General features: G+C 41.6%; 1 protein-coding gene across 2 annotated transcripts in view; it reads right to left on the bottom strand.

The window, feature by feature from the left end:
• The window catches only part of LOC140741571 (gasdermin-A3-like), a 32,013-nt gene extending 17,321 nt beyond the window's left edge, over nt 1-14,692 (bottom strand). Inside the window, exons 1-6 of one of the 2 annotated variants that reach the window (XM_073071874.1) lie at nt 14,372-14,692; nt 12,755-12,972; nt 11,261-11,453; nt 8,395-8,545; nt 1,643-1,751; nt 1,473-1,502 (exon numbers count right to left, since the gene is read on the bottom strand). In XM_073071874.1, coding sequence (XP_072927975.1) covers nt 1,473-1,502; nt 1,643-1,751; nt 8,395-8,545; nt 11,261-11,453; nt 12,755-12,968 — 697 coding nt within the window. In that variant the 5' untranslated portion in view covers nt 12,969-12,972; nt 14,372-14,692. The remainder of the gene's footprint in view (nt 1-1,472; nt 1,503-1,642; nt 1,752-8,394; nt 8,546-11,260; nt 11,454-12,754; nt 12,973-14,371) is intronic. The other variant, XM_073071875.1, reaches the window with a different exon arrangement.
• Nucleotides 14,693-17,165: the final 2,473 nt, after the last annotated feature.

Below are 17,165 nucleotides of genomic sequence, written 5' to 3'. Positions count from 1 at the left end.
TTAAGGGGGGGGAGGGAAGAGAGAAACACAAGGTGATAGGTGAACCGGGGGGGGGGGGGGGGTTGGAGAGTAAAGTAAAGAGCTGTGAAGTTGATTGGTGAAAGAGATACAGGGCTGGAGAAGGGGGAATCTGATAGCAGAGGACAGAAGGCCAATGAAGAAAGAAAAGTGGGGAGGAGCACCAGAGGGAAGTAATGGGCAAGCAAGGAGAAAAGGTGAGAGAGAGGGAAAAGGGAATGGGGAATGGTGAATGGGGGGTTGTGGGAAGAGGACATCAAAGGTTACAGGGAGAAGGCAGGAAAATAGGGTTGAGAGGGAAATGGATCAGCCTTGATGGAATGGCAGAGCAGACTCGATGGGCTGAATGGCCTCATTCTGCTCCTGTGTCTTATGGTCTATACAAGATAACACATTTCACTATATGCTTTGATGTACATGTGACAAATAGTGCTAATCTTGAACTGTATCTTTCAATTCCTCCACCAAGATGTCTTTTTCGATTAAGTAGCCTGATTCCCTATGTTGAACACCTAAAGTATGAGAGACACTGATTGAGTTTTAGCTATCAGGGGAATCAAGGGATATGGAGCTTTTGTAGGAAAGTGATGCCGAATGAAAGATCAGACATGATCTTATTTAATGTCGGAGAGAATGAGGGGTGAATGGAAACAGAAATTGCTGGAAACACCCAACAGGTCAGGCAACATCTGTGCGAAGAGATTATAAGACATAGGAGCAGAATTAGGCCATTCAGCCCGTTGTGTCTTCTCCGCCATTCAATCAATGATGAATTATTAACACTCTCAACCCCATTTTCCTGCCTTTTTCCCATAAACTTTGACGCCCTTTCCAATCAAGAACCTATCAACCTCCGTTTCAAATATACCCAATGACAGCCTCCACAGCCGTTTGTGGGATGGATTTGAACATTTAGGAGAAATTAGGATAAGTACATCAATGGGAGGGATATATAGGGCTTTGGACCGGGTGTAGGTTGATGTGACCAGGCAGATTAATACATAGTTTGGCATGGACTAGACAGGCCAAAGGGGCTGTTTCTATGATTCTATCACTCCAAGACCCTTTTATCAAAACTCATTCATCAAAAAGGGCTGAATGGCCAAATCTTATTTCTCGTGCTGGTGTTTAATGAAGGCAATAGTGAAAACTTCCCCTCTGTATGAAGAGCCATGAAAGCTATATTCTTTGTGATGATATAGAGAAGTTTCTTCATGCCAAAATCTTGAGCCAATAAATGTAGCAGCATTCTCACAATTTGTGTTAATATTAACATTTTAAGAAGATATTGTAACAGTGGGCAAGGATTACCCCTGTGCTTTAAGACAAGGAATTTGGAGAGAACACTCAGTCTTTCCAACAGTCCTATTTGATTCTTTGGGGCCATGACAGTGTGTGTTTGGAGTAGAGATAGTTTCAAACTAAGACACAATCAGGAAAGTGAAACAACTTACTACTCTTCAAGAAGCAACGGCAATTTAATTCTGAAAAAAATACAGAAAAATTGTGTCACATATTTGGACAGTTAGCGTGTTCTAAGTTATCATTGGAAAAAGTTAAATAGTTTATCAACCAGTCTCATATTCAAGTAATCACTTTATCTTCATATTATCCTTTTACATACCCATGGTGTCTTCTGAAGAAATCATCAGTTCAGTGACCTTGTACGCAATTGTTGTTCCGGCTGAAAAAGTTAACTTCCTCTCCGAGTTCATACCGAATCCACTTTGCAACTATGGCAACAAAGAAGACTACAATATTTAACTGTGAAAGTCAATCGTACAAAAGCTCATTTTGCAGGGAAGTCAAGAATCACATAGCTGGACTTTAACCTAACTTCAGTAATGCAGAGTGATTAAGACAATTTTAGTCAAAACTTAAATGGACCCTACAAACCACAGGGATAAAAGGAGAAAAAAATAAACCATTGAATACTCTGCCACCACCGAGGTCGTGTCACTAGGACAGCGAGCTGTTTACTGTTTCCTGCACTGTTGAGTGTTTACCGTTTATCGGTGATCCATTTTATAAATTATATTTATTAACTTATTTGTCGTAATATTTTGTTTTATTTCATTTTAAAAATCTTTTTATTGATAATCTTCTACAGCTATAAGATGATACAAAACTTCAACAAGTTGATATATATACAATTAATAAAGCTGAAAAAAACTTATCAAAAATAATATATGATCATGAAAAAAATTTTTATAAAAGAAAGATGGAAAAAAGAGATCCCCAACTAACTAAAAAAAACCACTAACTCCAAGAGAAGGAAAAAGAAAAAAGAAAAAAAAAATAAAGAAAAAAAAAATAAAAACCTATTAGGAATCATCTCGCGGAGCAATACATCTTACCATCATCTATATATATAAAGAAGAAAAATCATCAACCGCCAATTCACATTCATAGAAAATAAAATTGGAAGGAAACAATATAAATTAATTCAAATTAAATGATAATATTTGGCAAAAAAACCCCATCTTCTCTCAAAATCGAATCGAGGATCAAAAGTTCTACTAATTTTTTCCAAACTAAGACATAACATTACTTGAGAAAACCATTGAATTAATGTAGGAACAGAGGTATCTTTCCATTTCAATAAAATAGCCCTTCTTGCCAACAATGTAACAAATGCAATTATATGTTGGTCTGAAGATGAAATACCCTGAATATGATGCGGAACTATTCCAAATAGAACAGTCAATGTATTAGGTTGTAGATTAATTTTCAGAGCTTTAGAAATTGTAGAAAATAAAGATTTCCAAAACAATTTTAATGAAGAACATGACCAGAACACATGTGACAAAGTGGCTACTTCAGTTTTACACATATCGCAATAATTGGCTATGTTAGGAAATATTTTGGATAGTCTCCCCTTTGTTAAATAATAACGGTGAACAATTTTAAATTGAATTAAACAGTGATTGGCACATATCGAAGAAGAATTGACCATTTTCAGAACTCGCAACCAATCTACATTAACAAAGGTCATATTAAGTTCTCTCTCCCAATCTTGTTTAATCTTTAGTGAGAGGTTATCTTTTTGTAGTAAAAATAAATGATAAATTCTACCAATGGAACCTCTTACGAAAGGATTCATATTCAAAATAATATCCAACAAATCAGATTCTTGCATGTATGGAAACTTAAGTAAGTATTTTTGTAAAAAGTGTCTAACCTAAAGATATTTCAAAAAGTGTGTATGAGAGAGAGAATATGTACTAATTAGCTCTTCAAAAGTCATCAATCAACCGTCACAAAATAAATCTGCAAAAAAACAGATCCCCTTATTTCTCCATAAGAGAAAAATGGGATCGGTTATTGAAGATTTAAATAAAAAGCTTCGATATAAACAGCTGGACAATTTAAATTGTTTAAAATTTTAAAAGTTGTGAAACTGAAACCAAATCCGTAAGGACTGTTTAATAAGAGGGTAGAGATTTAAATTTGGAATTTTAGAGAGTTGTAAAGGTAATGGAGCTCCTAATAATGAATTGTTTGATAGCTTTTAATTCCAAATCAATCCACTGGTTTTTGGCTGTTATCGAACTAATATAGCCAAAAACATAATTGTTGAATATTAACAGCCCAATAATACAATCTTAAATTAGGAAGTGCAAGACCACCATCTTTTTTAGATTTTTGTAAATAATACTTATTAATTTTTGATCTTTTATTGTTCCAAATAAAAGACAAAATAATAGAGTCAATTTGATCAAAACATTTTTAGTTAAAAAGATAGGTATATTTTGAAAAATATATAAAAATCTAGGTAAAATCATCATTTTCACAACATAGATACGACCTATTAAAGAAAGTGTAAGTGGACTCTGAATGAATCAAATCTTTAAATTGTTTCTCAGACAAACCTAACTGCAAGAGGTTAGAAAACAATAAAGAGACATTACCTCATCCTTATAAAGGGACAGATAAAGGCCATTTACTCCGTTGGGTTAATGCCAGCTCGCAGGAGAGCAAACCCATTTGCCCATTTATCCCTCTCCTGATTTCCCTGCACCCTTTTAACTTATTCTCTCAGATAGTCCCATCAACTCCTGATTGATTCTTTTCCCACTAAGTGATTCAGAAGTCAAATAACCTGGATCTGCGCAACTATGAGACAGCATTAAATACTATGTCACCAAGGAAAGTGCTGAGATATCTCAGAGAGCTCCAAGGTTCTCATGAGGTCTCGATGCAACCATAGCCAGGACATGACCTGTGTAGCTCAGTCAGTAAGCTCAGGATTGCCGTATTTGCACGCGACCCTAAACATACCCACGCTTATCCTGAAAAATGTGAAAATGCCAGCAAGAGACAATCCAGGCTTCCAAGTAACATGCACAAAATTCTGAAATTTGTTTTCTTTTAATGCCTTTCATGGGTCGAGATCGACCGTGGATGTAGTGTCCTAGCTGTCAACATGATACGCAAGCCAGGGCAGTACAACATGGAGAGCAAGCTGTTGCCATGAAGCAGGCTCCCCCTCTCCACACAGCTGATGAACCCAAAGGAACAGCAGAGACTTAGAGTTTTGCACCATTGTCGATGCAGGAGTTGCCAGATAGTGTTGATCTCAATGTAGGGCTGCCTCAGGGACTTCAGCTCCGGACTTTTCCTTGGAGTTTACTCTCGAACAGTGGCATATCTAAGGTATGGCAGGTACGGCACGTGCCCTGGGTGCCACTTGAAGGGGGGGGGGGCACCACTGAGCAGTTTCTATTAAAGTCAGACAAGCCATCCTTGGATAGTGAGCAAAGAATTTTCTTCAGATGTATGATCTGTCTTTGATTATCATGGGTGAGAAGCACTAGGATGGCCTTATTTCAGAGCATTGTGTAAGAATACCATGAAACGTTTCTTCACGAAGAAGAAGGAAAGTGGAGCTGAAGGACAGAAGAGACGAAAGTTGGAGGTGGAGGAAGCCAACAAGTCGAGCAAGTTCTTCATGCCCTTCTTTGAAAAGCTCGGAACAAGTAGTTCGACACGTTCCATGGAGTCGCCTGCACCTGCTACAAGTTTGTTAGAATTCCAAAGGTGGATCAAGTACAAATGTGTCGCAAGCCGAGGAGAAAGTCAAGTCAGATAAATCTGAATATGACGAGATTAAGAGTGAGGCTACCACAGAGAACATGGACATGACAGGAGGGGAAGACGATGGTGGTGGTGGTGGTGATGTTGAGTTTATTGACGAAATTTTACCTGATGAGATTGAACCTGACAACACTGAACCTAGTGAACTGGATGGTGTCAAAGAGCCTCAAACTGTCATACCAGGAGTGATTGAACAGCATGACATTGGACTTCTGAAGTTCGACAAGGATACCGGAAAAGCAATTCTGCCTGATGCATTGAGAACAGAAATAATAAAGCTGGGTTCGAAGTATTTCCAGAACAGTGCGAGGCCTTTCCTACCAACAAATAACTGCTCAATGACCAAAACTTGGTTCAAGAGGAAATTGGGAAATGGTCGTGGTGAGGAAGTGACTCGCTCATGGCTCGTCTATCTCCCTTCTAAAAAGTCTGCATTTTGTATCTGTTGTCTTCTCTATTCCCGGTCAGACCATCAATCCTCATTGGAGCAGGAAAGCGGATTCAACAACTGAAAAGCACCTGAAAGGATTAGTGTTCATGAAAATGCCAAGAATTATTAGAAATGCTTCACACAGTGGAAGGAAATGGAAAGAAATTTAGCTGGAAACAGAGGAGTTATTGACGTGGTATTTCAGTCACAGATTGAGAAGGAAAAGGAGAAGTGGCGTGATATCTTGACGAGAATCCTTCACTGCATAAAATCCCTTGCGACTCAGAACCTGGCTTTGCAAGGACACAGGGAATCACTTCAGCTAGACAATGACTCCAATGTTGGAAATTTCCTTGGCTTACTGAAACTACTGGCCATCTTCGACCCTGTCATAAAAGAACACCTCACTCATTTGGAAAGTCATCCTGGATCCACGTCTTATCTTTCACCAGGAACAAATTCATCCACATGATGGCATCCACTGTTCGCCAGAGTTTACTGAGAAGCATTCGTAAAGCCAAGTACTATGGTCTCATGTTCGACTCGACTCTTGATCAGGCACACCGTGAGCAGACGTCAGAAGTAGTGAGGTATGTGGAAGTTGATTCTGAGAGGAAAATAGTTCGTGTTAGAGAGTCCTTCCTTGGTTTTATCCAGATAAGCCAGAAGGATGCTGACAGCTTGGTTGAAGACATCTTGATACAGCTAGAGAAGGACTAAATGGACTTAAAAGACTGTCTGTCACAGTGGTATGACAATCCTGCTGTGATGGCTGGACACAGAAGTGGTGTTCATCAAAGAATAAGTGAGAAAAACAACCTGGCAGTGTTTGTGAATTGTGACCATCCCTCACTCAACTTGGTGGATGTACATGCAGCCAAGCAGGATACAATGATGGTCACGTTTTTTGGAACCATTGAAGCTCCCTACGTGTTTTTCACTCGTTCAACACAGCGCTGGGAAAAACTCAAATACGCCGTGCCTGTGGTTGTTAAGCTGGAGTCCAAAACCAGGTGGATTGCAAGGACAGAAACAGTGAAGCCTGTCAACAAATACCTTGAGGAGATACTTCAAGTTCTCCAGGACGTGACAGACAATGAAAACGAGACCAGTGAGACAAGAAGTGACGCAAGGCAGCTGTACAACCGCATGTTGAGTTACGATTTTCTGATTTTGCTAGGATTTTGGAACAAAGTACTCATTCGCATTGACCGTATTCAAAAGAGGCTGCAGGATCCTAGCGTGATCTTCCACGATGCTGCCCTGGATTTGAAAGCCCTCCAAGATCATTTTTATGATGAAAGAGAAGTGTTGGTCAGTGAGTCACTCAAAGAAGGAGTCGGTCTCTGTCAAGAATGGAATATTGAAGTTGAAAGACGTCAGAAACGAAAGAAATGAATGGCTGATGAGAACTCGAGAGACGCTGGGTTAACAGCTAAGGAGGAAATGGAAAGAGTCATGAAGGGAACACTCGACCGTCTTCACAGAGAAATGGATGAAAGGTTCGCTCGTTTGCACGACACTGACGCCAAGTTTGGATTCCTTTTCGATGTCGAGGGACTGTGTTACGGCGCCGACAGTAACGACCTAAAGAAGTGCGAAAATTTGGGCGAATTGTACAGCTCCGATGTTGATGGACAGCAGCTATATGAAGAAATTTTGGACTGCAGAATGTTGCCATCAAGGCGGGTCAACATGAAAATATCAAGACCTGAAGAGCTTCTTGAATTATTGTTCAGTATGGAGATGAGAGCGTCTTCCCCAATCTTCGCATTGCTATTCAGTTAATGCTAACCATCGCAGTTTCCATCGCCAGCTGTGAGAGATCATTCAGCAAGTTAGAACTAATACTTTCATATTTGAGAGCCTCCACGGGTCAAGGCGGACTCTGTGATCTTGCTCTGCTGATGTAGTAAGAGAAGAAACTGACAAAACTGACTTTGATCACATCATAGACCAATTTGCATCAGTGAAAGCAAGGAAGGTGCAGTTATAATTTTCATGTAGTGTCATCATTTGTTAATTAAAAAATTAACGAGCTTGACTTGTATTTTTCAGCTGATATTATGGTAAAGTTATCTAAAAGATGGGTGTCAGATGTTTGGACAGGGGCGTAATTTCAGTGCTTGCCGTAGGGCTATTTTCCGTAGATACGCCCCTGCTCCCGAATCCTACCCCATGAGTGGGTACAGCTGCAAGACAGTGGAGGTTTGAGATCAGAGTTTTCCCTCTCCTCGGAGAGTTGCCAACCACGGCTGACGAGCCTCATCTGCCCGAAGCGACTGGGTTTAAGTGGTCAGGTACCCACGCCAGTAAGCATATGAGATTCTGTAGATGCTGGAAACCCAGAGTAACACACACCAAATGCTGGCGGAACTCAGCTGGTCAGGCAGCATCTGTGGAGAGGAATATAGAGTCAATGCCTCAGGCTGAGACCCTTCATTAGGGCTCGGGTCTCGACCCAAAACATCGACTATTTATTCTTCTCCATTGATGCCACCTGACCTGCTGAGTTCTTTGATCTTGTGTGTGAATTCTTGAGCAACACACACAAGATGCTGGATTTCCCTATTTCTTTATGTATTGGTTGCTCAGGTTCTCCAGCATCTGCAGGATCTCTTGTGTCCAGGTTTCTAAGGATCTATTGGCTGACTTGGATCTTTATCTCTGCTTCAGTTTTTCAAGATTCAAGATGTTTATTGTAATTCTTCAGTACACAAGTGTAAAGGAGAATGAAATGATTGTTATTCCAGATCAGGTGCCACATAAAAAGCAATAATTATAAATATAAAAACAAGGATAATGATAATGAAAGTTTAAGGATTATGAAATGAATAAGTTATACTCACCTTCAGAATATTAAACAGTATAGATAGTTTTGATTCTGCCTGAAATGTCCAATCTACAGTACATGGCTTTTCCGTCTCTATCACTTCTGACACTACATAAACAACATCCATCATAAGCTGCTTCATAAAGCTGTGTTCTCTGTTCACCTTCCTGAGGAGATAAGACAAATAAAAATGGTACTGATTATTTATAAAAGACTGACTGAGGAAGGAGGTGGTGATGGTGAAATTAGACATCAGTTTATTCAAACTAACTTTCACCTTACTCATGAATCTTTTCAGAGTTTGTTTTTCTCCAAGGTTCATCACCTGACCTGGTGCAGAGACATGCAAGCTCCTGAAATATCAGGAATGATGCTGTCTGGAGTTAGATCATTTGATGCTGAACTCCTGGTAGGGTCACCCATGTCGGTAAGGTCAGGGGGAGTGGGGGGGTTGGTTCCAGACAGAGAGTGATCCAACCAAGACCTCAACGGTGGAGCTGGCAGAAGATGACGACACATCACAACGACAGAGAAGGTGAAGGAAGGCTACAGCCGTGAAGGGTCCCCAGTCATCTTTTATTCCATGCCACTGGACCCTGACCCCGATCTGTCAAGGACTGTGTGATGGCTACCCGTGCATCAGGCTCCCCATGTTTAAACAAAGTCACAAAATAGCCTTCTCCATTAATGGAATCTCCAATTCCATCACCATCAGAGTTTTTAATCAAAAACAATAATTGGAATTATTCTGTGCAATAATCCAGTGTATTTTTAATCTACTGCTGATATAGTTTTGTTGGAAATAAAATTGTACTATTTGCAAGTCTGTTGCATTCTCCATTGACCCACACATTAAATCTGCACTGACCTGCAGTTGATCCCCATGATTGATGCTACATGCAAGACCCTGTGTGATGTGGGACCGCATGGTTGTCAATCCTATCACATACAGGAGGCTGAAGCAAGTCTCGCCTGGCAAATTGTTGAAAATTACATTTGCAGCCAGTTTGTCAGATATTTTGCCTCAGCCAATTGTCAAGTGTTACATATATTTGGAAACATTAAAATGTTAGAAAAATACATAACTCATTACCATCATACAGCACAGAAGCAGGCCCATCGGCCCTTCTAGTCCATACTGAACTATTATTTTACCTAGTTCCATTGAGCTGCACCGGGACCATAGACCTCCATACCCCTCCCGTCCCCCTTATTCACTCTGAGTGAATGTCCCCCCTCCGTGTTCCCCTTAAACATTTCACCTTTCACCCTTAACCATGACCTTTAGATCTTGTCTCAACCTGCTTCAACTTACCCTATCTATACCACTCATAATTTCATATATGCTATCAAATCTCCTCTTATTCTTCTATGCTCCAGGGAGTAAAGTCCTAACCTATTCAACATTTCTCGATAATTCAGGTCTTCAAGTCCTGGCAATATCCTTGTAATTTTTTCTGCATTCTTTCAATTCTATAGGTATCTTCCCTGTAAGCAGGTGACCAGAAGTGCACATAATACTCCAAATTAGGCCTCACCATCATCTTATTCAACTTCAACATAGGTTGAAAGTTTGATAATTTGTTCAAAGCAGAGTTGAGTCTGAAAGGATATGCCATTGGTTTTCACACTCTAACACCAAGCAAAGAAAAACAAGCTGGCTAACTCCAGACCACAGTGAAAAATACATTATGTCAGCTTCCACCAAGTGGCCACTTTATTGGGTAACTCCTGTACCTGATAAAGTGGCCACTGAGTGCATATCTGTGGCCCATCCACATGAAGGTGTGACACATTGTGCATTCAGAGCTGCTCCTCTCCACACCACTGTTGTAACACGTATTACTGTTACCTTCCTGTCAGCTTGAACCAGTATGACCATTCTCCTCTGAACTCTCTCTTTAACATGGTGTTAAAGCCCATTGAAATACTGTTCACTGGATGGTCTTTTTGCACCATTCTCTGTAAATTCTAGAGACTGTGGTGCATGAAAATCCCAGGAGATCAGCAGATTCTGAGATACTCAAACCACCCCATCTGGCACCAATAATCATTCCATGGGCAAAGTCATTCAGATCACATTTCTTCCCCATTCTGAACAACAACTGAACCCCTGCATGCTTTTATGCATTCAGTTGCTGCCACATGATTGGCTGTTTCGACATTTGCATTATCAAATAGGTATACCAGTGTATCTAATAAAGTAGACACAATGTGTACTTTGGCTTATTAGCCTAACCTGGAATTGAACGTAAATGTCTTCCTTTTGTTGCTCTATCCCAATGCCACTGGCACTGTTGATTTATCCTTCTCCACACTATGCTCTTCTCCTCTGATTTTGGTAGTTTAGTATTGACCTCTACAGATCTTTTTTTGACTGCTGCTTTTGCCAGCTTATCTGCTGTCTCATTTCCCATAATACCAAAATAGATATGGGAAGGAGTAGGGGAGTAAAGCGGAAGGAGCAAGTAATTATAAGTAGACTGAAAATTGGGCATAGCAACCTTAATGGTACTCTGGCCATCATAAATAAACGTCTGACAGGTTTTTGCGATCTATGTCAGGAGACTTGAAACAGTAGAGCATATCCTTATTTCATGCAGGAAATTTGCACAGGAAAGACAACAAATGCTACAACAATTATGCAAAATAGGACTGGTAGAGAACAGTGTTAAAGGTTTATTGGAATGTGGGGAGAGTGATCAGGGGAGGAGATGGTGGTTTAGTTTTTTTTAAGGGCGATGGAACTGGAAAGACGACTTTAGGCAGTCAAGTGAATGGACAATGAGGGGCAGTAAATCTTGAAGATGGCACTAATGTAACAGTGTGGATGCCAACCGCTGTAAAAACTCAAGAAGCCTAACCTGGTGAGGTATGTTTACCTGCTTCCAATAACATCCAGTAATTTATTTTCATCTATTCGTTGTTTTCTCATTTCCACGACAGATAAGGAATTCGAAGTACTTCCTGACACTTGTATTCCTGACTCAATATTACTGACATTCACATCAGCATTCCCGCTGACTGAGCCGCTGAAATCCTCAGAGTAACTGGGAAGGCTTGAGCCGGTCAATCCTAGAGAGAGAAAATAAATCCATTGTTAGCTCTTATTGGTTACTTTCTGTTGTAACATCAGAGAACTAACTAGTGTTTATTAACGATAAACTGATAACAATGTCCATCCTGATCAAAAAGGCGCAACAGTGCCTTTATTTCCTGTGGAGCATCAAGAAAGCTCACGTCTGTCCCAGGACACTGATTTGCCGTCAGTGACAATGGAGACTTCTAAAGAATGCATTGTTTTAATCTTCACAAAGCTCTGTCCTTGGATAATTTATGGTATAAAATACATCTGGTCGCCCATCTCCTCAAAAACTGCTCAATTTTAATCCCATTTGTGTGCATGAAACTTTACTTTCAGTAAAATGTTGTTAAAAATAATTGATTTTTACATCGTGATTCATTGTCTTTTGCTGGAGAACTCTTCCCCATAATCGATTGGCCAACCTTCATGAAGATAACAGAGTTCCTGATTCTCACAGTCTCTTACGGATGGTCTACACTGTAAAGTGTGTCACAGCAGACAAGTCTAAAGCCACAGTGCCTTCTACAATTAGGTGAGAAGCTTTCTTTACCTGCCCATCACTTCCCTCTAGTTTTACTCCTCCTTCCCTTTCTTCCATGGTCTACTGGCCACCGTCTTCTTCCTCAGCCCTTTACTTCTTCCACCTTTCTCCACCCAGCAGCTTACTTTATCCCCACTCTGTCACCCACTGGCCTTACCCCGCGCCTGGCCTCAGTTATCACCTGATAGCTTCTACTCTCTCCTCTCCACCTCATTCTGACTTCTTTCTCCCTTCCTTTCCAGCACCGAGGAAGGGTCTGGGCCAGAAACATCAACTGTTTATTCCCCAAATTTATGCCACATTGTGTTCCCCCAGCATTTTGTGTGTTTAACTCTGGATTTCCAGCATCTGCAGAATCTCCTGTTTCCAGTGGTGACGAATGCACTTTCATTTCCAAATGGAAGTTCAGCCTATTATTACATTCACTTGCACTTCCTCTTTGTTTTACTCTCTCTCTACTTTCTAATATTGAAGACATCGGGTTTCACAATTTTCACATATGTGCTTTGATAACAAACTGAACCTTCTTGGACATTTGTACTGATAGCAGCTTGTTATTCTGACTAAATTTAATTACTTGTATTGAAATCCTTCTGTTGTCACAGTGTGACAAGAAAATGGATGTTATTCTGGGTAATTGCCACTGAGCAAACATCTCCCTTTTACAACATTACTTCACATTTGTAACCACTTAAGATTGCAATGTAGATTTGAATTCTCAGAAATTATTTTTAAAATGGCAGATATTACCAAATTTTAAATCTTGGCCATCTTTCAATATATCAGTCAGTGTGAATGGTGTTAGACGATATTTATCTCTACTGGAAAAGATGGATTTCTCCTTCTTGATGAGGAGACGAAGAGGCTTGTAGCGATCAGAATCATATGCGCTTTCTATAGGGATCAATGTAATGCCTTCAGGCTCCATCTCCTTGACAATTTTCTTGGTTATCTCTCGAAACATGGTTCTAAAAATCAACAAACATTAAGTGGAAAATTAATGATGGAAATACTTAGCAAGTTAGGAAGCAACTCTAAAGAGGGAAACAGCTCGTAAGTCATAAACAAGAGAAAAATCTGCAGATGCTGGAAATCTTGAGCAACATGCACAAAATGCTGGAGGAACTCAGCAGGTCAGGCAGCATCAATGGAAAGTTGGGGGGGGGGAGTGGAAGCAGGCTGGCTGCAAGGGGATAAGTCTAGCCAGGCTGGTGGGAAAGGTCAAGGGATAGAGAAGAAAGAATCTGACAAAAGAGGAGAGTGGACCATAGGAAAAAGGGAATGAAGAGGGGACCCAGGCAGGTGAGAAGATCAGAGTGGGGAATAGTGGGAGGGGGGGGGTAAATTTGTTTACTGGAAATAAATCGATATTCATGCCATCAGGTTGGAGGATACCCAGACAGAGTATAAGGTGTTGCTCCTCCACCTTGAGGGCGGCCTCATCTGGTCACAAGAGGAGACTATAGATCGACATATTGGAACAGCTGACCGAAGGGATGTGGAACTCGCATTTTTCCGCCTTCACAAATAACTGGTTTTCCCACCGCCTCTGGCGGACTAGACAGACATGGTGAATGTGTATTAAGATATCATCGAGGTAAACGAATACGAAGCGATTAACAGAGTCCCTCAGCCCATCATTAATGAGGGCTTGAAAAACGGCGGGAGCATTGGTGAGGCCAAACGGCGTGACCAGGTATTCAGAGTGGCCCAAAGGTGTACTAAATGCCGTCTTCCACTCGTCCCCCTCCCTCACCCTGACTGGATGGTGGGCGTTACGAAGGTCCAACTTCGAGAAGATGGAGGCTCCGTGAAGTGGTTCAAATGCCGAGTTAATTAGGGGTAGTGGGTACTTATATTTTTAACTTGTATTGTTTAAGCCTCGGTAATCAATACAAGGACGAAACGACCCGTCCTTCTTTTCTACAAAGAAGAAACCGGCGCCTACCGGGGAGGATGAAGGACTAATAATGCCCGCCGCGAGGGATTCGCTAATGTATTTCTCCATGGCCTCTCTCTCCGGTCGGGATAGGTTATAAAGACCACTGGTGGGTAGTGAGGACCCGGGGAGAAGGTCGATGGCACAATCATACGGGAGGCAGGGGAAGAGCTAGTTGTTTACTGAATACCTGTCTCAGGTCATGGAATTCTGTGGGGACTTTGGACAAATCGAGGGGCTCCATGACAGGCGGGGTCGTGGTCGTCTCCCTGGGAGATGGGACCCGGCCGCAGACAGGTGGCGTGGCAAAACGGGCTCCCGCTGGCTATTCTCCCGGTAGACCAGTCGATGTGGGGGTTGTGGTGGTTCAACCGTGGGTATCCTAGAACTACAGGGGCTTGAGGTGAACGGATGAGATTGAAACGTACCTTCTCCCGATGGTTTCCGGTTAGAATCAAGGTCAAGTGCGGCTTACAGTGGGTCACTCGAGCCAGCAGTTTTCCGTCCAGTGCCTGGGAGTCCAGAGGGGTATTTAACGGCTCCCGAGGTATTCAGGCCTGGGAGGCTATGTCTGAAGAACTGGCAGTTCCTTGTGGTGATTCCAGGGTTTTTATCCTGCAGTTACTGATGGGATTCAGGCCCAATTACGGAGGTAATAGCAAGGTGGGGCATTGCCCGACGGGACAATGACAAAATCAACAGATCAAACAGCATTTATGGGAGGAAAGCAAGGCTGACATAAACTGAGCTCCTGCAAACCCTTTTTTTTTTCTCAATCACACAGCTTAATCATCTGCGAGTTTGAACTCGTTCAGTTTGGTGGTTACACCCCTGGAACTTGTTCAATAAATAGTCAACCTTCAGGTTGTAATAGCCAGGGATGGTAATGGGGACAAGCTCCCACTACTTGTTAAATGCTCTCAATGGTGTGCGCCTCAAATAGCCTCTAACAACCAAGTCCAGCTCCTGGCTTTCACATGGGGCTTAGCTACTAGGCCTGGCGGAACCGTTTCTACTGACAGAAGAAGGGGCAAAGGCGGGTTACTAGCATCTTAAAACCAGTCGCTTCGGGCAAACGGGGCTCGTCAGCCGTGGTTGGCAGCTCATCTAGGAGAAGGAAAACTCTGATCTCAAACCTCCGCTGCCTTGTGGCTGTACCCGCAAGGGTAAACAGTGAACAACAAACTGGACGTGCTAGTTTATCACTGTGCACATGTTGTCACGGGGCAAAAAAATTGCACCGCACAAGATTTTTGTGTCATTACAAATTAAAGGGAACATCGGTGGTGACCTTGCCTAAGAAAAGATTCCCCCCTCCCACCTTGCACAAAGAAAATGCCTCATTTTACTGTATATTCTTCAACATGACTTAAAAATTCTAACATAACTTTTACCCTAGTACTTTCCCATAACGAGACACCATTTGGTATCGGGACCTGCACAATGATCTCACCTTCCCTAAACAGGCATGTGTCCATCATTACCTACACTCAAGGCTGTACTCCTTTAACCTCTCAAAACAATCCACTCCGTGCTAACACCATTTTGACTTACAGACGTCCATTTGGTTTTTCCATATAGCGAGGAAGAAACACATTTAACTCTTTCCATAAATGGGTGTTAATTTGCAAACCTCCCTCCAGCCTGAACGCTCAGTTCTAAGGCTAATTCTCTCTTAATTTAGATATCCTCCAAGATGGTGTACATAGCATGGAGCTCACACATTTCCCCTGTCCCACGTTTATTTCAACTACCGTTTCTTATTTATCTCTTTTTTGATCATATTAACTAAGTCTCCATATTTTGTGAGGTATGTGAAGACACTGGGGAGAGTTCAGAGAACTGGACTCATTTCAGGCCTGCAGGTTATAAGCTATGCAGAAAGATTAAAAGAATTAAATCTTTTTAGCCCAAGTAGGCATAGAATGAGAGAAGACATGATAGAAGTGTTCAGAATCACTAAGGGTATAAGTAAGGTGGATGCCAGCTGCGACTTCAAAATTAATTCATGAATGAGGACACGGGGCCATAGGTGGAGACTGGTTAAAAGAAAATCTCAGACTAACATCAGGTTCATTTCTTTACATGGTGATTTGTGGACACATGGAACAAACTACCTGGCTGCGTATTTGAGAGTGGTACCTTTGAGACTTTCAAATCTAAACTCGATAGTTAATTCAACACACTATGTGAATAGGAATTTGGCAAGTTTTGTTGGGACAAATGGTCTGTTCTTGTCAAAAACTTTCAAATATTCCAGTTCTGTAGCTTCCAGAAGCATATCAACTCCTATGTGAAGAGTGACTTGGATCTGCTCCAATTTGCCTATAGGCACAACAGGTCAACAGCAGATGTCATTTAATTGCCTCTTCACTCAGGTCTGGAACATCTGGACAGTGAAGATTCATACATCAAGATGCTCTTCATCAACTACAGCTCAGCATTCAATACTATCATCCCCTTAAAACAACTCAATAAACATCAAGACCTAGGCCTCAAAACCTCCTTGTGCAGCTGGATCCTTGTCTTCCTTACCTCTCGACCCCAGTCAGTTCGAATCAGCAACAACATTTCCTCCTCAATCTCCACCAGCACAGGTGCCCCACAGGTCTGTGTGCTTAGCTCCCTGCTCTACTGCCTTTACACTATAACTGTTAGACCAAACACAGCTCCAATGCCATATTCAAGTTTGCTGATGTCATCATTGTTTTAGGCCGAATCAAAAGTGCTAATGAATCAGCATATATGAGGGAGAGTGAAAATCTGGCTGAGTGGTGCCGCAACAACAAACTCTCACTCACTGTCAATGAGCTGATTATTGACTACATTATAGGTGGAGGAGACTAGACGCTCATGAGCCAGACCTCATCAGTGGATCGGAGGTGGAGAGAGTCGACAGTATAAAACTCCTCAACATTACCATTTCAGAGGATTTGTCCTGGGTCCAGCATGTAACTGCCATTACAAAGAAGACATGGCAGCGCCTTTACTTTCATAGAAGTTTGTGAAGATTCGGCATGTCATCTAAAAATTTGACTAACTTCTATAGATATGTGGCGGACAGTATCTATACTGTTGCCTACAAAAAAATTAGTAGATACAGCCCAGTCCATCACAGGGTAAAGTGCTCCCCACCATTGAGCACATCTACATGAAATCCTACACAACGTAGTGAATATGACCCAGTCCCTCACGGGTAAAGCCTTCCCCTCCACTGAGCAC

This window comes from Hemitrygon akajei, chromosome 18, assembly GCF_048418815.1.
Source record: "Hemitrygon akajei chromosome 18, sHemAka1.3, whole genome shotgun sequence".
Classification (NCBI taxonomy): Eukaryota; Metazoa; Chordata; class Chondrichthyes; order Myliobatiformes; family Dasyatidae; genus Hemitrygon; species Hemitrygon akajei.
Note: the sequence above shows the minus strand (reverse complement) of the source record. Positions and strands in the feature narration are given on the sequence as shown.